Here is a 21072-nt window from a genome sequence, read left to right as displayed (position 1 = left end):
CAATATGTCAACAGTCCCTGCTGCATTCACTTGCACCTGGGAATCTGAAGTTTACAAAGATAAAGGTCAGTTAACACTAAATATTTGTAAGCATTTGATTTTCTGTTGTTTAAGTGACACCTGAGGGGGGCAGCCATATTTTAGAGGTGGTCTGTGCCTAACCAGACCACCTCTTTGGCTGTGATATATAGTAACTGAGTTTTCTATAGATATGGAACAAAGGCAAACAGTAGAAAATGAAGCCCTAACATAACATTATGGATAATTATACAGCTATCACATGAAAAAAAAGTGTGACTGAATGGATATTTTTGTCCTAAAAATGAGGACAACAACAGTGACATCAAACAACCAAACTACCATTTTACAGGTTAAAATCCCATTAAGAATATTCACCCAAATGGCTAGCAGCGGCTCTGGAAAAAAGGATATACAATGCTGTTTGAGGACTTTAAGGCAGCCCAAGAGCTTCCCTTAATATTATTCTGCCAGGCCCAGCACAGATGAATACAAACATTTTTTATTGTGAAGACACAATGACACCGCTGTTGAGATTTCCGCTGCTTGGTGGTCATGTCCCTGTGGTCCAGTCCACCGCAGCTTCCTGATGCTGCTCGCCTTCATGCTCCTGTCGGGCTCGCGGCGCCCAGCGCAGCATCCTCAGCTGCCTCATGAAAACATCTGGTCTGTGCATATGAGGAGTAGATGTCCTTATGGGCTCGTCACATAAGCAGGTATACACGTCTTTAATAAATCTGTGAAAGAGCAATGAGTGCCGGTTATTTGGAAAATTACACCCAGCGGTGTGTAGTTATCTTGAACACACCCCGCTGAGCCCCCCGATATTGTTCAAGGGGAATAATAATGGCTGCACAGGAGCCGTCTCCACCATCTTCCCTGGAAGGCAACAAGCCGGGCTTCCCAAAGAAAATTTTGGCCAACAACCTGGAAGACAAGCACTTGTGCAACTCGTGTCAGAAAATCCTGCGGAGGCCCTTGCAAGCCCAATGTGGTCACCGCTTTTGTTCGTTCTGTTTCAACAAAATTGTGAGGTGAGTGTGTCGTGGATGCTAGTCAGCTAGCTTGACTGTATGTAGCTCAGACGCTCGTCACCAGACTTCATTCACATATTTTACATTTTAACGCCGCCCTGCATATTGTCACACGTAACACTATATACGATTAAAAATAAGTTATGACTAATAAACTAATAGAAAAACTTGACACATAGGCAATTATCCAAAACCTTTTAACAAAACAAAACCTCGATGGGCTGCTCATGTGTCTAACAGTTTAATTTCTGAAAGGATTATCCACTCTGATTATATGCCCACCAGAGGATCCGACAGCTTATTTCCATAAACTATCACAGTGTATATCTTTTGTAAACCATGAAACTATCTTAAAAGGAGCATTTATGTTGAGAGTTTTGGGTGACCTTTTCTACATAGTAAATTATGTGATCTCAGAGGAGTTTGCTCATGCTTTTTATTACATATAATTTTTGTCTTAAAATAACAGCAAGAACAACTAAATAAATGAATATAATCCCTTTTTTCTATTAAAGTTGATGTTTAATGTTAAGATTTTAAATGGAAAAATCTCAGTTATCCTGTTACGTGCGACGGAACAGGGGAAGGATTGCGGTGAGATCACCTATTTTCTTTCCTCATACTGCGCATGTGCGTGATAAAGCCACGCTTTCCCCCACGTCTTTTTTGCATCTTATGCATTATGCAGCGTATTTTAATTGCTGACAGCATTATCTGTAAAAATCTGTAAAAATTCGTGACCCAGTCAGACTAAGGCTCAGTTGAAACATTAAAACCTGGATGTCCTGCAATCATCTGCTGCTGAATTCAGATAAAACTGAGGTTATTGTTTTTGGTCCTATGAAACTTAAGACATTCTCTTTCCAGGGACATAGCTGCTTTGGGCGATAATACTGTGGCTCCCAGCAATGTGAGAGACCTTGGAGTAATTATTGACCAAGACCTATTTTTAAGATGCCTAAAAAAATTCTAATATCATCCAACTAATCCTAAATACTGCTGCCAGAGTGCTTACAGGTGCCACTAAGAAAGACCGTATTGCTTTGGCTTCCCTTCACTGCCTTCCTGTCAAATTAAGCATAGCATTCATAATATTTCAAATACCTTTATATAAACAATGTTGATTTGATTTGATAAATATTAATGATAAATCCCTTGAAGTCTCTTCTGAGTGGGCTTCTTGTGAGGGTTTTTATACAGATATGGGGGTCCATCAATTAATTTGCCAGTCCATTGTTTGTTACCTGTGTTGGTGTTAGTGTTAAATGTAGTCCATGCCATGATTGTTTGTTAGATTTTAGTCCATGCCATGTCAGCGATTTTGCCACCGGAGTCTCTTTGTTAAGTGATTTTAGTTTTACTTATTAAAACTATTTACCTGCACCAGTCCTGCCTCTTCTGCCTGTACTTGGGTCCTTACATCCACAGCTTCGTGACAGAATGGATTGGCCACACATGGACCCAGCGGGTCTACCCTACATCACCTTGGCAGAACTGGTGAGCTGGCTGGTGTGGCGTGCCGCACTGACGGACAATGATCTTGAGATTTCGCCGTTCTGGGGGTCCAGACTGGCAATCTGGACACCTCCTGAAAGACCCACGCCTCATGGGTCTGCATGGACAGTGGATGCTGGTGGCCAGAAGGAGGCGAGGCTCCAGACAATATCGCCTCCCATCGTCGCCACCAGCTCCATGCCTCATGTCTCCAGTATCTCCTCTAGCTCAATGGTCCACATCCTCAGTGTTGCCACCAGTGCCACAGTCCCACAGTCTCTCGTCCATGTGTCTCCTCCAGCTCTGCAGCATCCCACGCCGGTGTCCAGGTACTGCCCAGCTCTGCAGCGTTACACATCGGCGCCCAGGTCTTCTCCAGCGCTTCAGCACCCAACGCTGGCGCCCAGGTCCACGCTGTTTCACAAAGGGGTTCCAGGATCGGACACTCCTCATTCTGCTCATGTCCATGATTCTGAGGGGGTCACACCTCCTCTGTCTCCTGTGGCTCACGCCTCCGAGGAGGTCGCACCTCCTCCACCTTTTACGTGAGGACCTGTCTTTAAGAACATTTTACTGGACTCACCAGAGGTCAATCACCTGTCTGCGGGGCCTCTGGGCCGCCCTCCTGAACTTGGTGTACTGTCTGCGCTGCTTCCCAGCCACTCTCTGGAACTCTGTTGCTTGGACTGTTTGCTTGGGCCTACCCAGCCAATCCTTCCTTACCGCCAGAGATAAGCATGTAGCTTGACTCTATCACACTTGTGCCTACGTCTTCTACCAGGAATCTTGGTGTCATGGTAGACAACCAGCTGACCTTTAAGGACCATGTTGTCTCGGTTGCCTGGTCTTGCCGATTTGCTCTCTACAACATCAGGAGGATCAGACCCTACCTGACAGAGCACACGGCACTGCTCCTGGTCCAGGCTCTAGTCATTTCACACATTGACTACTGCAACTCCTTACTGGCTGGCCTGCCTGCATGCTCAGTTAAACCTCTGCAGATGATCCAGAACGCAGCAGCACGTCTGGTCTTCAACCAGCCCAAAAGAGCTCATGTCACTCCGTTGCTAATCACTCTTCAGTTGCAGCACGCATCAAATTCAAAGCTCTGCTTCTGGCTTACAAATCAGTAACCCAAACGGCTCCTGTCTACCTTCACTACTTAATCCAGAGCTACACTCCCTCTCCACAGTTACGCTCTGCCAGTAAAAGACACCTAGTGCTCCCACCACAACGTGGCGCAAAATCAGTAGCTAGACTCTTCTCCTCTGTTGTTCCCCAGCGGTGGAACGATCTACCAAACTCCGTCCGATCCGCAGAGTCCTTATCCACTTTTAAGAGCAAGCTAAAGATTCAGCTGTTTAAGAACATTTCTGTACTTAGCTTTACTCCTGTACTCGTCAGAATGAGTTAGAAAGATTTGTCCAGGTCTTTGGCTCAACTCAGCACTGAATAAGATGAGTGCACTTATGCCCAAGATGATATTGTGTGTAGAAATTATAATCTTGAAATTAAACAAAGGACTATTAGATATAAGTCACTTTGGAGAAAAGTGTCTGCTAAAGACTGTAGAATAGATGTTAGTCCATGCCATGTCAGCGTTTTTGCCACAGGAGTCTTTTTGTTAAGTGAGTTTAGTTTTACTTATTAAAACCATTTACCTGCACCGGTCTGCCTTGGGTCCTCACATCCATGGCTTCGTGACAGATGAGCAGTGCTAACTTTACCTGACAGCGGTTCTTATGTAAACTACTTAATATGATTTTATTAAAATTTTATTAGATTTTTGACACTATTTTAATTATCTCTAAGTATAATTTTGTTTCTTTTATATTCTTTTATGTACTTTTTAATGCTTCTTCTGCACCCCGTTGTGATGCTTTGAACGTTTTTAATTGTCTTGTACAGGAAATGTTCTATAAAAATTAACTTGCCTTGCCTTAAGACTAATCCTTAATTATGTATTTCTATATTTGAAGATATTCACAGGTATGTTTAGAATTTGTCCAAACACTGCAACCAAGAATTTCTCTAAACTACAGCTAAAAGAATTATACATATGCACTGGTACCACATAAAAGCAAACTCTGTAGAGTAAAAATCATTCACCCACCTGGCATCATGTATCAATGAAGAAATATAATTAGATCACACAGAATCATAATTTTGGACCCAACGTTTCCCCTCATGCAGGATGCTGGAAGCCAGTCTTTACCAAAGCAGTTCAACTTTATTTTTTTATGGTCGCGGAGTACGATATAATGATCTGTACAGCTTTATCAGACCTTTAACTCGCACCCCTCAGTTTGTAAAATGAGGTCACCGTGATGACGGTGTCAGCTGTATCAGTTTATTATTAGACAGTATATGAATGGAAATGTAAACACAAAGCGTCTCTAGTTATGTGTTTTCTTTTTCCTCTTCCTAAGTTCTGGACCACAGAACTGCAGTGCATGCATCAAAGAAGACTTGTTTGAAGAACCTACCTCTATTCTCCATCAAGGTGGTGTAAGTACAATTTTAACTTTTTCCTGCATCTCTGTAATTGCTTTTTAACCAAAATCCATTTAAAATAACTTAAGAACTTTAATGTTCCTTATATTTGGTCAAGTGTCCAAAAGAAGAAACATTTCTGGTTCTTTGATCCATGCTCACTTTGCTGTTCATGTCTGAGCTTGCGGAGCTCGCTGTCTTCCTCCAGTTGGCTAAATAACAGTGAAGTTTAAAGGTTGTCTGCACAGCCAATAAGCAGGTATAAAAATTAAACCTCAGATGTCAAATGCTGGGAAAACAAGCCTTTTTGTTGGGTGGGGAGGGTGAACCAATTTACAAATTTGTAAATTGGTTACCTGGAACTTTGTTTTCCTTCTGGTTCTTGCATAGGAAATGAAGAGGGATCAACGAAAGAGCCTCAAAATGCAGCCAGATGTAATGAGGACTGTGATGTGCTTTTGGCTGACTTATGTGAAGAAAAACAGAATGTTTGTGGATCTGAAACCCTACAAATAATCTGCTCTGTAACCTAGCAGGCTTTGTCTTCATAGCTGATGTGCCACAGTATAGATCCAGTACTAGAACCTCATTTAACTGTTCTGTAATCTTTGCCAGCATGTGATCACGTGTGCAGGAGACATCAGAGCCAGGGGAGAAAAGTGAGCTCCAAGCATCCTGAGCCTCAGTAAACTTCTGCAGTGTTGTAACATTAGCCTACAGACTGAAACCAAACACACAAACTAGACAACGCTGACAACAACCTTGTTTTCTCATCCAGGCATTCCCAGATAATGCAGCCCGGAGAGAGGTGGAGGCCTTGGCTGCAGTCTGTCCTAACGAAGGCTGCATATGGACTGGAACTATCAAAGAATTTGAGGTACATGTGTAGATTTCTTTCACACCCCTCATGCATATCATGCACACTATTCCACAACAGCCCAACATTCATGAATCAACAGAGCATCACATTAGCGCCATGAATATTTGAATAAACAGGAGACGGATGATAAAAGTATGAATTTAGCTCCATAAGCATCAGTATGAGAAACAAGTACAAACGAGCACAAAATAAATCCACATGACCACATTTATTCTCATCTAGTTAACAAATAACAAATCTGTAATCCTTATAAAGTTGAATAAAAACCCAACTTTTATTCACTGCGTACAGTATGAATAGAATCAAAGGTTCTGTCCCCTCAGCTTTATTCACATTTCTTAACCCACATGCTGTTAGAGGTTTATACCTGACAGGGACTGTTTAGACTAAATTTTACCTTTAGATCTATTAAGAATATATAAGTAGCTTATCTCACTTATCACTTAGCTTAGAAATACTTTCAGTGTGCAAAAATGTGTAGCACCTGAATGAATATGTAAAATGAAGAAAATATTCTAATTTTTTAACACTGATTTTAACAAGTCCTAAAATTTCAGGCTAATGTGGTTTTAGGGTCATTTTACTGCTGTTAAATGTCAGACTTTAAATTAATATGTGATTAATCAAAGTTAAATACACAATACAATACACAGCATACTGAATATTGCAATGCTGTTGTTTTTTCCAGCTTATGTACTTTATTTATTTATTTATTTATTTATATTATTTATTCATCTGTTTTTTGTCTGTACTTTGTATGACATCATTCAGAGTTGAACTCTGCTCCAGGCTGCAGCCATTATGGTCTCTGTCAGCTGTTTATGGGAAAATTGATATTCATTTCAAGACAGTTTTTTATGTTGTTGTTTACAGCTGCTTGTGACGTTTAATGGTGAGTTAATTGTTCAGTAAACAGAAATCTAAAATGTTTCGTGTTGGTGATGGGCAGGCCGGCCATGAGGGGAACTGTGACTTCATGATCATCATGTGTCCTTCATGTAAAGAGCTGATGAGAGCAAACGAACAGGAGCGCCACAACGAGAGGGAGTGTCCAGAGAGGACGCTCAACTGCAAATACTGCAAGGAGCCGTTCCTGTTAAAGAACATCAAGGTCAGGTTTCTAATATAATCATCCAACGCGTACCATGTTGCATGTGTGTATTAGGGCTGTAACAGTACATTTTAATGACCGACGAGATTCACAGGGATTTACAGGAAGTGCTGACATGTTTTCAACATTTACCCACATCAACACTTCTCTGGCTTCACAGTTTGGTACATCGTCATATTCCTCTGAGGTATAACTCTGTCAAACTGCAACACGTCAACAGCTGTGACTTTCTTGCTGATCTCTTTAATGGGAAAAACGAAACACAAACAAACGTCTGAAAATCTCCTGAAAAAAATAAAGAGTTTCTCCATGTTGAAGTAATCTAGTCATAGTACATCTGTCTTTATATATACAAACAAATTTAATGTAACCTATACATGACTCACATAAACACAGTATTGGTTGTTAGTGTTGATTGGAGCTGAAGCCCTCAGGTTAAAAATCTCTTATGCAGGTCGTATAACTTCGACCTTACAGCTTGAATGAGACACATATCTAGACAGGTCTCTAAAAAAGCCAATTGCTTAGATTTAGATGTTAAATCTTTTATGACAAATAATATGTATACACTCACTGGCCACATTTTTAGTCCACATTGCTAGTAATTCTTGGTGTCATAGGTTCAACAAGGCATTGGAAACATTCAGATTTTGCTCCATGTTGACATAACAGCATCAAACAGTTGCTGCAGGTTTGTCGGATGCACATCCGTGATGAGAATCTCTCGTTCCATCACATCCCAAAACTGCTCTGTTGGATTGAGATCTGATGACTGTGGAGGCCGTTGGAGTCCAGTTTACATATTAGCTACGTTTAGATGGTCAAACGTTTCTTTCTGCATAATAAAGCGATCCAGTCAGCTGCGTGTTTACACGATAGAGAAACTGAATACAATCATAACTCTTTGACATGTTGACTAATTAAGAAGAAAATCTGATCCAAGTGAATCAACTACCTGCACAAACAACTTGTTTTGAGCTTTTGACGGTCAAGACGCTCAACAATTCTTAACTCTTTCAGAGTTTCCAACTAAAATAAATCTACTACAGTCCAGTTCTGCTATGCTGTCACTATTTTTCAAGTCTGTCCTGTAACTCACCACATCAACTAAGCACATGTGGTTCGAGCATGAGCAGAAAGAACATACTCCACAGAAACAATCACAATGAGGGACTATGGTTTCTTTTTCCTGTTGATCTGATAGTGAAAAGGTTTAAACCTTCCTTCTTAACAGGATCATAAGTACTCCGTGTAAATGCAGCTATTGTTGTGTTCAAGAAAGCAGTTGTAGATGATCTGAGCTTTGTGACATTGTTCATTATTCTGCTGGAAGTAGCATCAGAAGATGCTGCACTGTGGTCATAAAGGGATGGACATGGTCAGCAACAATACTCAGGTAGACTGTGGTGATTAAACCAGGCCATGTTGGTACTAAGGAGCCCAAAGCGTGCCAAGAAAAAACCCCTACACAATTACAACACCACCAGCCTAAACTGTTGATACAAGTCAGGATGGATCCATGTTTTCATGATGTTTTCACAAAATTCTGACACTTCCATCTGAATGTGGAGCTGAAATGAAGTCATCATTTTTCAGCCGCAGCTGTAGCTTCAAGGCTGGACGTGTTGTGTGTCCAGAGATGCTATTCTGCAGACCTTGGTTGGCCTTTCTATCATCTCTCTCCGGTCTGCCCATTTTCCTCTGACCTCTGACATCAGCAAGACATTCTGGTCCAGACAACTGCTGCTCACTGGATATTTTCTGTTCTTCAGATATATATATATATATATATATATATATATATATATATATATATATATATATATATATATATATATATATATATATATATACACATGTATGTATGTATGTATGTATGTATGTATATGTGTATGTGTATGTGTGTATATATATATATATATATATATATATATATACATGTATGTATGTATGTATGTATGTATATGTGTATGTATGCATGTATATATATGTATGTATATGTGTATGTATATGTATATGTATGTATATGTTTATATATGTATGTATGTGTGTGTGTGTGTGTGTATATATGTATGTATGTATATGTGTGTATATGTATATGTGTATATATATATATATATATATATATATATATATATATATATATATATATATATATAAATAAATAAATAAATAAAACCAAAAGGTACCAAAGCCCCACCCCTTCACATTTGGTATCATTGAAAAGCCCTAAACGTCCTCTGTAGATAGCAAAAGGAGTTAACTCAGTAGAATGCAGTGGGTGGGAGATATTCACAAATTTACAAGTTTACAAATGTCCCCCACAGAGGACAAATTTGAACTACTGGTAGACAGGAGGATATGAAAAAATTCTGTTTTTCCACCTACAGAGTAAGTGAAGGAGCTTTTTTCTTTCATTATGAACATTTTTTCCTTTGTTTTTAGGCCCACGATGAGATCTGTCCCAAGTACCCAATGATCTGTGAGGGCTGTGCAAAGAAAAAGATCCCCAGAGAAAAGGTATCTCAGATATTTAGGTGATTTCTCATAATTCTGTAAGATTGATCTCATTCTCCATTTACTTAGGGAGCAAAATCTACAACATATTCTCTACATCATTGGCTTCTTTCATTTTTTTGTTTTGTTTTGCAGTATGTGGACCATATTAAGTTCTGCAGTAAATTTAAAACACCATGCAGATTTCATGTTGTTGGCTGCGATACGTCTGTAAGTAGATATTTTTGTCATGAATTGCTGTTTGTGTGTCACTGGCTACTGTCATAACTGCCTGATCTTCCTCAGACTTAATATATAAACTGACACGTGTAGACACAATGTTGACATGTTTAGACTAACTCTGCCAAGCTGTGACATTAAGCAACTACTTGCTTGTAAAAACAATCTTCCATTGTTGAATATTAAGTCTGTGTTTACATGTGTATAAAATACTTACATCAAGTATTCACCCAGTCTAAGTCACATACATCACTGTCCTATAATAACTGATTCATTTTGAGGCTGTTGCTATCCTTGTCAAGTCAACTTTATTTATAAGCACATTTAAAAACAACATATTTGGCCAAAGTGCGTACAACTAGGAGACATAAAATGCTAATAAAAGGGGACTTGTGTATAGTTGCCATGGTTACAAGTGCTACTCTAGTTTGTGGTTAGGCTAATGGACAAGACTTTGTGCCTGTGTCCCTTTGCTCTGCCAAAATTCAGTGGGTGAACTCTCCTTGTTAAATCCAGCTCGGTCTACTTCGAAAACCAGCTCCGCAGCATGACACTCCTGCTACCGTGCCTTATGCTTGAGCCAGTGTTTATCATGTCTTATTGTTCAGCTTCCATCAAGCAATCCTTGGTATCTTATCTAGTTTTGAGATCATTTGCTTGGTTTTAGTTTCTTTGAATTAGCTCTTTTGAAAAAATGTAACTGACACGTTTAAAGTAAAACAGAGAACAGGTTTCTTGAAATGTGTGTTCAAAGAAATTCAACTAATGAATAATAAAGTCAAAGATGGAAGATTAGACAAAGTTTATTGGCTTGTTTGAATTAGCATCATTTTGCCTTCAATAACGTTCTGATTTAGACTCAATTATATGGATTAATATACCTTACACTTTGCCGAGAATGACTCTAAAACAGCTGGGACAAACAACAATAATACAAGCTGACACAAAGGTAAACTTAAATGGTTCTGTTGGATGAAACAGTTTAGGATTTATTTCTTCTGAATGTATGTGAAATCTGTTTACCTGCTGCTCCCAGGCTGAACCTTAACAGTGTCAATATTTTAGTGATTCCCGCTGTTGAATCATCAGGTTACTCTGCAGAGAAATGCGATAATGTTATGTAGCCTGGAACTGGAGAACGGTTACAGATCCCAGTATGGTACTCACCCTGCTATGCATCAGTGCTTCGAGAAGACACAAATAATCTTAGCAAGGCAATACGTGTTTGGTGGATTATTTCTTTGTTGTAGCAATACTTCTCTGCAACAAATCTTATACTATAGGGAAAGCCTGTTTTTTCCTTTTTAAATGCAAACACATTTGTGCAGCTTTCCAGTAGGTAGGGTATGTGGGTTGTATCCATAGGCAACTTGTCTTCTCTGCCAGTGTCAAACAACCTACTCTGCTCTTGACTCTTGTTTTGAGCTTCTGGTGCCTCAGATGCTAATCTGGTGTCTGATTAGCATCACCTGTGAGAATAGACGGTGTTCAGTCTATTGTTCAATGTCTGAGTTTGACAAGGCTCGTCCCATCGGGCAACAAAACCAAGATGCAGCATTATTTTGAGTGAGCCCTGCTACCACCTCCAAACTGAAAGCTAAGTTCTGTCTAACGAGGGATGTCATTCGCTGCCACTTGGAGGCAGTCTCAAAATATTGTGTGACAGTCGTTGATGTAGGCTATTCTTACATGTGTTGGCGACATTGATCATGTAGCTTTGCCCTGCTGCAAGACAAAAAGACAGGTGTCATTGCAAACAAAGTCCTTTTTTTTCATGCTTTATGTTTCTGATGAAGTATTTGTCAGTTCCTCTTCACGTCAAGCTAACTTTTGTGATATTCCAGTAGCTTTTTGGAGGGCCCATCTGCAGTGGCAGCCAAAATTCTGTCGCTCAAAACTGTTGGTTTGAGATGTTGGCAGTAGGCTTGCCCAAACTTCTGCCCACATTGCACCAGTCTCAGATTTCCTCCCCTCATGAAGCTGTTGCGTCTGTAAACCACCGTGAATAAGTGGAAGAAAACTGATTAATTGTTGGAGGGATGGATAGAACAACGAGAGTTTTTGATGATAACTTAGTTCAGTGAGAAGAGGGGCGAGTTTCTGCAGAGCAAGATGCTGTGGGCATCTTTAGCTTTAATCATAAAAAGGATCAATGCAGAAGGGTAAAAAAAATATATTTTTTTTCACTTTTTATTGCCATTAAATCAAAGCACTGATGTGTTACCAAACAAATTTACACAAATGAGCAATTCTCATCTGGAAACGTTTCAGCATTTCTGCTCATCCAGTAACTCCTGGCCAGCACATCCCTCCAAAAGCAGCCAAAGAAATATCAGTGAAAGGAAAATCCATAAGTCTTACTGTTTTCAAGCTTCTCTGATCCAGTAGTCTGGATAAACAGTATGGTCCACATTAAACCCGCTCAGGTCTTTAACCCAGCTCATTTCTCAGTGTTAGCTTCACAAACTGCTCTGTGAGAGATTGTCATGTTTTGACTCATCGCTGAATGTTTTCATCAAAATTAACTAAAAACGTTTGAGTCTCCCCATTTTGAAACACATCAGACCTCACCTTTAACAAAAATGACTTGCTGAGAAATTTGACCATCTAGATACATAAAATATTAGCACTTTGTCACATCTAACTATCTCTCCATTTAATAAAAAAATTACCATACCAGTCTCCGTAAAGGCTCTTCATATTCATGTTTTATGTCATTTAAATGTTACTTTGACAATTTGGTGTATGCTTTAACTATTTCCTTCTTCTGTTCCAGCGTTACAAACATTTTTAGAGAAAATTTTGGGTGGAAACTGTTGTCTCAATGTGTTTTTGTTTGTTTCTCCTCTAAGGTGGAGAAAGAGAAGATCCATGACCACGAGCGGCAGTGTTCATACGAGCACCTCAACCTGCTTCTGCATTTCATCATGGGTATCAAGGTGAGTCTGGAGAGCCTGCAGCCCCAGAGCCTGGAGGTGGCCAGCCAGAAGCTGCAGGAGCTCCACCAGTCCCTCAGGGAGCTGGAGCTGAAGATGAGCCAGCTGGGTGGGGGTGGTGCAGCACCCATACAGGGTGCATGTGCCCCCACTCTGACCACCTCCTTCACCCCGCTGCCCAGCGCTATGGGTGCTGCGCTGGAGCTGCAGCTGCAGAGTGAAAAGACCAAAGTGGCTGAGCTGAGCTGGCGCTGCCAGGAGCTGGAGCTGAAAGTCAACACGTTTGAAAACATCGTCTGCGTCCTCAACCGAGAGATGGAGCGCTCCTGTGCCACCATGGAGGCTTACAACCGCCAGCACCGACTAGACCAGGACAAAATAGAGATCCTAAACAACAAGGTGACAAATTACATCTGAAAATGTCCATGCGCCTCATTACCCACTGAAACACACAAGCTTACACCTAACTGTGTGACAGTCATCAGATTTAAAGGAGTACTTTACAATATTTTGCTGTTATCTCTGATTTGGAAGGAAGCTTCCGTGTTTTCTCAGTCCTATATTTACAATTTTCTGCAGAATTCTGGCCCTCAAAGACCGGAGCTGAGCACCCGGACTTACGGTGGGAAAGAAAAAGAACCATCCAGTAAACCAAACTCGAGTTGCGTCATAGTTTACTTAAGGGGTGTCCAGCTCCGGTCCTCAAGACCCACAGACCTGCAGGTTGTCGATGTATCCCTGCTCCAACACAACTGTCTCAAACTAATGAGATATCTTGCAGATCTTCCTAGGCTGTTCGATCTATTTCCTTTTAGTTAGGTGTGTTGGAGCAGGGACACATTGAAAACCTGCAGGACAGCAACCCTGGAGGACAGACTATGGACACCCGTGGTTTACTTAGAGTGAACGAGCCGTTTTCAGTCCTGGCCAGTGAAGCCAGATTTTCTTCTTGATCAGTGGTCGTTTCCCTAGCAAGCAGCTGTTGTAGCTGTAACGCATTCAGACTGCTTCTGCCCTCCCACCAAACGTTCGCTCTTGGATGTTTTCTGCATGATTTTGGCTTGTTGTGAGAAGAGTGTCAAACTTCCTCCAGCCAATAGAAAGCCAGACAAGACACTGACCGCCTCCTTCTGCGTTCTCCTTTTACTTCACTTTTTGTGCATTTTTTTGGTTACTCTCACCCAACATCACTTATTATTATGCTCATCCTCTTCAACATTAAAGTTTGATACATTATTGTCCATAATTTTCTAAAACTAGCATAGATGCATGTAGAGTCAGAGACTACCTGGCTGCTGATAGTGGAGGAAATTTGACCACTTCTGACTTCAGCACTGCAACGAGCTGGAGGTGGAAGAGCTAACGTCTACCTGTAGGAACATGAGTGGATCAATTCCTGGCTTTTCCAGACTCTGTGGAAGTCTCCTTAGGAACGACACTAAATGCCACCGATTTTTCTATCAGGGAAACGAATATGTGTGTGAAATTCACAGAAGCACTTAGTATTTACTGTATGAATGTGTGTGTGACTGGGTGAATATGTGCTAAAAGTGCTTTGAGTGGTCAGATATGACTAGAAGCAACCCGTATAACTAATGCACTATAATCTGCAGTTTATTATTTTTATTATTTGTTTTATCGACTGGTATAATGGGCAATAATGAGGATCCAGTTTCATTCAAATTCATTGTGAAATACTATGAAATTTGAGATACTGTTAAATAGCAGAGCTGTTTAAAACTTAAAAAACAATATATGCATACTAATCACACCCTCACACATACACACAGATACAACCCACACTGTAAACATAAAACAAGTTGCAGAGTGGATATTCAAGTTTTACACACATACCTGGATTTTCCAGGAGCTGAAATGGGTTCTGAGCTGGACGGCGTGGGTCCTGTAATATGTGTTAAACCATTTGAAGGCAGCAGGAGGTGCAAATGTCCTCAAAAGCTGGAAGCTGTGTTTGTTATATTCTGTGTTTCTGATCAGTGCAGATGCTTTTTGTCAGCTGCAGAGCTGCTGTTGTACCACACCAGGATGCTCTGACTCTACAGAGCCGTGATTAAAAGACAGTAACAGATGTTGGGGTAGATTTATCCTACGCAGGATTTTCTCTGGAAGGTAAACCAAACGCAAAAAGTAGAATTTTTAATAACATAATAAAATAAATAAATAAAGGAAAAAGATAAAGAGAAAAAAAATACTGCAAACCTTAGTTTATTAGGTAACTAAATAGTTTTTTTATTTAGTTAAAACATACAATTTCGAGTTTATTTAATTGGAACCTTTTATTATTTTAAATGTGTTTATTATATCACTGCATCACTTTTTTTGATCAAATTTCAAATTTTTTCCATCAGTTTTTAAGTTCCTTCTTTTTTTTTTTATTACATTCAAATTAATTGATAATTATTAGAACTGACACAAGCTTTTGAATTTTTTCTTTTAGCAGCCTGATTTAATTAATTTTATTTTTTATTTTATTGAACATTTTCACTGTAAGCAGTCTGCTTTCCTGGTGGGACCAATCCCACTAGGAACTGATGTTGAGCTTTTTAAGATTATTGTTGTGAATGACGCCAACCTGCCGGGGACAACAGATGGAAATTAGCCAGTGGCTAAAATCTGAGACATTTACACGTCAGTGTTTATTTACACATCAGTCTTTATTAATGTTTACTGCCCATATTTTAATAATTACAAAAATTAGTGGGAGTTTGTTGGACAGGGATTTAGTGGAATCTTGAATAGTCCAGAATCCCACGTCTGTCTTTCACAAACACTGACCTGCATAAACCAGAGGAAAAGCACCATTACGACATAATTCTTACCTGAGCTGCTGGTTTGAGTTATCTATACTGGTTTAAGCTGATCTGCTCAGCCCAGTTAACAACTGCTTGTCTAAATGAGTGACACAGAAGGAGGAAGGGATGCTTTACTATTTTGTGGAGGAAGTCTGTCAGACTCCTCTCACAACAGCCAACGAGCACAGAAAACATCCAAGAGCACAGAAGGAGTCTGAGTTCAGGAGAAGAGCTCAAGATTGATCGCAAGAGATTTCCATGCACGACACCGAAGTGAAGAGGATGAGAAATTTATTTACATATTTATCTGCAAGCAGGAGCTTTTTGAGTGGAAACGCAGAGTTTTGAGAGAGAGCAGCTTGATGTTTGACCGTGAAAACAAAGAAACCTGTTCTCAAACCGAAAAACTACGCTCTCGATTAAATGGTGAAATGATGGTGAAATATCCTCACAGGCATTCAGCCGGCCTAAGTTTCAGAAAGCAAAGTGAAGCCCTCCGGTCACAACTTTATATTTAAATCATATTCCGAGGTCAAGACTTTAAAATGTTTCTGATGGTGGTTTATTTAGCTGCTTAAAGTACTTTCTGCTACAGTCCACGTCCGATCAGCACGGACTATCTGAAAACCTGCAATCAAGACATCGTTTTCATGTCCCACTGAAATTAGTAGTGCAATTACAGTACTGCTCAAAAGTTTGGGTTTACTTGTAAATGTCTTTGTTTTCCAAAGAAAAACAGATTTTCATACATGACAAAGAATATGCTCAATTAAAGAATTAAAATCAGTCAAATGTTTAATGAATGATCTACATTTTTTTTTTATTTTTTATAATAACCTTATTGTGTTGCAAAGCTGAACATGGCATTTAGGTTAGTTTAGCATCAGAAGTTGGTTTTTTGTTGTTTTACATGCTCAAAATGGCCAAAAAGAGCCATCAGTCTCCTGTTGTGCTTTAGAAGGAAACCTACTAACTATTCATATCGGAGAGCAGCATAAACTGGCTCTAACAAGGAAAAAAACTAAGTTAAAGGCCCTGATGCACATTTAAATAAGCAGAAAAATATCTGAGAGTGTGAGATTGAACACAAAGATGCCTCACAGGTCCCCTCAAACACCAGGGTCAGCATCAACGGTGAAGACATGACTTCAGGATGCCGGACTTCATGGCAGGATTGCTAAGAAAAAGCCTCATCTCCGACTAACCAATGAAAAGAAAAGACTGAGATGGGGTAAAGAGCATGTTGGACTCTGGAAGACTGGAAGGAGGTGTTGTGGAAAGATGAGTGGAAAGTTTAAGGATTTAAGTTTAAGGATCCAAACAGAAGAACAACAAAGCTTATTACCACTAGTCAAGCATGGTGAAGGAAGTGTGATGGTCTGGGGATTCTTTGGACAAGATAGAAAAGAATGGAAGGGACCTTGACGAAAGATTATCACAAGATTTACAATACCCTGTGGACATGATAACGACACAAAATATACTGCCAAGATGTTCTTATTGTCAGCAATAAGAACAAATAATTAGCCAGAACTCTGACTGGCCAGCACAGTCGTCAGGTCTGAACCCTACGCAGATGGTGTGGGAGCATCAAGCCAGTCCATCTTGCTCCAGGAAGCATGAGGTGAAACAGATTCTCTTAAAAAACAAAGAAGTGGAATGCTGAAGGTCTGCCCTGCTGTGATTGCTGCAAAGGGTGTTTTTTTTTCTTTTGAAGGTAAAATTTGAAACGCACATTAATCGTTTCTATTAAAATCATTATTTCTATCTCTGACAGTGTTTGCATGCTCTGTTCATTCGCTATATTTTCTACTCAGATTCATCTCATATGAATTTCCATGGAAATTCCAAGTGATCCCAAACTTTTGAGAGGAAGTGTATCTTTTGGGCTTTGCAAACTACACTAAGCAGTTTCAGTAATTTAAAGATAGACTGTCTGGATTTAGAACAAAAAAGCCAGTTTTGTTCAGGTGCTGCATTGCTGCAGGTTCGTCAGCTGGAGAGGACGGTGAGCCTGAGAGACCTGTCCATCGTGGAGATGGAGGGGAAAATGAGGGAGATGTCTGCAGCAACCTATGATGGCGTCTTTATCTGGAAAATCTCCGACTTCACCAAGAAGAGGCAGGATGCTGTGGCTGGCCGCGCCCCTGCTATGTTCTCCCCCGGTATGTCTTTAATACCATCATTTCCACTACTTTCTCAGACATTTATGACCTTTCATTGTTGAATCATGTTTTCCAGCATTTTATACGAGTAAATACGGCTACAAAATGTGCTTGCGGATCTACCTGAATGGCGACGGGACGGGCCGCGGTACCCACTTGTCTCTATTTTTTGTGGTGATGAGAGGACACAGCGACGCTCTCCTCAAGTGGCCTTTTAATCAGAAGGTAAAAGCTGTTATAATCATGTTGGAAATAATGCCACTGGAGCTGATCTTGTTCTTGAAACCTTGAGAGATTGGGTCCCTGAGGAGACTCAGGCTGCAGCGTGCAATTTAATTTTTTAGGTTGTCCTGAAAGCTTAAACACATAAAATAAACCTTCAAATAGCACTTGCTTAGACTCTAGAAAATTTAGCTTCTGTTCCTCATTTTGTCTTAACAAAGCAAGCAGTGGAGATTTGCATTGAGCCTTTTTTCAGCTTATCTGTTTTTCAGTGTTTTCTTTTAATCATCCTTTAAAAAGAACCAATACGTAATCTGCAGGGCTGAGTTGGACCTCTTCTGATTAGATCCTCATGTAAGAGATGCTATAGCTTCATTTTTATGTGACACAGATGAGCACTGGACACTAAGTCTGTAGTGGAAGGTGTACCGCTGCTGGTACTCACACTCCTCGTAGTGGTTTGTGAGTGGTATGCTGAAAAGTTTTACTGATACCAACCAGTTTACAGATTACACTGATCACCATCTGTACACTATTTATGCCTGAATGTTTTTGCACTATTTTGGTCAAACCATCATATCTCCAGTTTTCCATCAACATTATATGAAGAATAGGAGAGTTTCAGATCTGCACTTTCTAGTAAAAATGTCACGTGATCCGACCATAGTGGTGTAATCCCGGATCCCAGGGTAATTTCTCTGCTCCACCCCTCACACTCTGCATAATCTGTAAATTGTGACTCTGTAAAAACAGCTTTTTTTAAATTTGCTTTCATAAAAGCAAGACACAGAGGGATGGATGTAAAGTCAGTCTGAGACTGAAGCAAACATTTGTTGATCCACATATCAGGAGTTGCAAAGTATTGAAACAAACAAAATAGTTTCAGACCTTTAGAGTAATCAGGACTATCAGAGGGGTTACCTTTGAGTTGTCAGATAAAGCTTTAAACATCAGTTCTGGTTATAAACTCCTGTTATGATCAAACCTGCTTCCACTCAACAGTAATTAATATTCTTATTTGTAACTAACCTGCCTCCGTCCAAAGCGTGCCTGATGAAAAAAGGGAGGTGTTTGTGAGTCATAAGGGTGGCACTTCTGAGGTGGTATGTGATGTAAAAAAATTGAAAACCACTGACCTTGGACAGCTGGCGTAGCTTAGCATCGATGGAAACAGGAAAACTGTTTAGCAAGTTCTGATGGAAAAGCTTATTAGGCAAAAACATATTTAAATTTGTGTTTATGAATGGCTCCAGTTTCTTACATGAAGGTGTGTGTTCTAACATCTGTGTGCAGGTTACCCTCATGCTGCTTGACCAGAACAACAGGGAGCACATAATTGATGCCTTCCGGCCCGATGTCTCCTCCTCGTCCTTCCAGAGGCCGGTCAGCGATATGAACATCGCCAGTGGCTGTCCGCTCTTCTGTCCGCTCTCCAAGCTGGACTCTAAAAACTCCTACATACGTGACGACACCATCTTCATCAAGGCCATTGTAGACCTCACAGGGCTGTAAACAAAACGTGAGGGTGTAAATCCAGTTCTGCCTTTTGTTGCTACTAACTTGTCTGATCAGTTGACCTTTGTACTGTATCATCAGAAACTGACATTTCTCTCTGAGATCGGTTTGTTTCTTTAGGTTTTTGGATGAATTTTCAGTGAGATTGAGCTTTTGGCTATTAGCTGGTAGGTTTTCAATCAAACTGAGTTTTTATTCAGCAGAGCAGTAAATATCTACCAAAGTGCACCCACATATTGAAATCTGGTGGGTAATGCTATTTTCCCTCCATCATTTTAACTAACAGAGGTTTTCCAAGAAATCGAAACACATAATGCTTGTTAAATTATTTGACAAGTACAACACTGCCTCTAATGTTCGGCCATCGTATTGTGGCTTTTTGTACCATTGATGAGGCTCATCATCTTCAGTTCTACAAAAAAGTGGCAGAAAATCAAGCTTATTATGTGCTGCAGGTGACAAATGAAGCTCTGGTTGTTGCAAAAGTGATTGTTTCAGATATTCCCAAATAACAGTGAGCCTTTTGACCAGCGATACTTAAGAGAGGAAGTAAGTTACATCACCTTTAGACACGGTAGTAGATGAAGTATGTCTCTGATGTTGCTACGTACTGCCTAACATTTGGTCAGATTGACAGATTTTTGTTCCTATTGTTTCTCATGATGACTGGTTTCCAGCAGCAGTGTCGGTATCGCTCAGCTTTGCACACAGTTTAAGGTGCAGTCGGACTTTAAACTGGTTTACAGTTTTTTAAACATTTCCGCGTCCACCTCTGGGGTCTTGTGTTTGCTGGTAATCATTTGTGGTGCACATTGTTTGAATTCCATGAATTCTGAGTATTTCAGTGGTGATTGTTTCTGTGTATGTTGATGTGTGGATGCTGTTCATTTGTTTTGTTTGTTTGCTGTTAGTTTCATGTTGGATCTGTGAAGGCTGCACTGTAGCTTGCAGCTGTTTCTCTGCTGCTTGCCCAGGAAATCTTAACAGCGATGGTAGTCGAGGATATTTGCCCAAATGGAAAAATGACATATTTTATTAGAAATAAACATATATTTGCATACAAATTTGGATAAACTCTGTAAATATCTTTTAATAGTAAACTTAGTATTTTTTTCATTATTGGCTCCTTCATCTAGCATTCAGTGGGGCATGGGTTGTGTTGTGGGACACTTGATGCTCATTGTGAGGAGTTGCTTTCAGCTTGATGTCTGCAGCCACTGTCTCAGAATAGCCTCTGCTAGTTACTGCTTCTACAGGACATTTGGAGCAATTTGTATCTGTCTAGCAAAGAAACAAATCCTAATTGTTTTGCTGAATTTCTAAAACTACAAAAATCCCAAATGTTCTTATCTTTACAAATATTTGATCCTGCTTTTTGGAGCAGAAGTTAATTCATTTGATCAGCTAGTGTGAGATGAAGTGACATCTAGTGGTTGCAAATTTCAGAAAAATAATTCTCTTTCTGCAGTAATGATTTTAATAATACTCTGTTACATGTTACACATTGAAAATTAAATTATGGTGACTGAAATAGGCATAAGGTTCAATTTGGAGTCAAATGGAGCAATATTATTATTAGTCTAATAAACTAAAACTGCTTGATTAAGGTTAGAAAATGATCCCAGTTGGACTAAAATTACACCCACTCACCTTAT

The 21072-nt window shown here is 39.9% G+C and overlaps 1 protein-coding gene across 1 annotated transcript; it reads left to right on the top strand.

Annotated features, from left to right (window-relative positions):
* Nucleotides 1–619: 619 nt before the first annotated feature.
* Nucleotides 620–20628, top strand: LOC121649087 (TNF receptor-associated factor 2-like). The gene is made up of 10 exons (XM_041999641.1): nucleotides 620–1052; nucleotides 4976–5054; nucleotides 5818–5916; nucleotides 6869–7030; nucleotides 9476–9550; nucleotides 9683–9757; nucleotides 12619–13101; nucleotides 17503–17680; nucleotides 17757–17905; nucleotides 19196–20628. Exons 1-10 carry the CDS (start codon nucleotides 865–867, stop codon nucleotides 19412–19414), a joined length of 1707 nt encoding a protein of 568 aa, XP_041855575.1. The 5' UTR covers nucleotides 620–864; the 3' UTR covers nucleotides 19415–20628.
* Nucleotides 20629–21072: the final 444 nt, after the last annotated feature.

This window comes from Melanotaenia boesemani, chromosome 11, assembly GCF_017639745.1.
Source record: "Melanotaenia boesemani isolate fMelBoe1 chromosome 11, fMelBoe1.pri, whole genome shotgun sequence".
NCBI classification, from domain to species: domain Eukaryota; kingdom Metazoa; phylum Chordata; class Actinopteri; order Atheriniformes; family Melanotaeniidae; genus Melanotaenia; species Melanotaenia boesemani.
Note: the sequence above shows the minus strand (reverse complement) of the source record. Positions and strands in the feature narration are given on the sequence as shown.

Coding starts and splice junctions, on each gene's coding strand:
- LOC121649087 (XM_041999641.1), top strand. CDS start 865: ATGGCTGCACAGGAGCCGTCTCCACCATCTTCCCTGGAAGGCAACAAG. Junction 5,055..5,817: donor CTATTCTCCATCAAGGTGGT/GTAAGTACAATT, acceptor TTTCTCATCCAG/GCATTCCCAGATAATGCAGC. Junction 17,906..19,195: donor AGTGGCCTTTTAATCAGAAG/GTAAAAGCTGTT, acceptor ATCTGTGTGCAG/GTTACCCTCATGCTGCTTGA.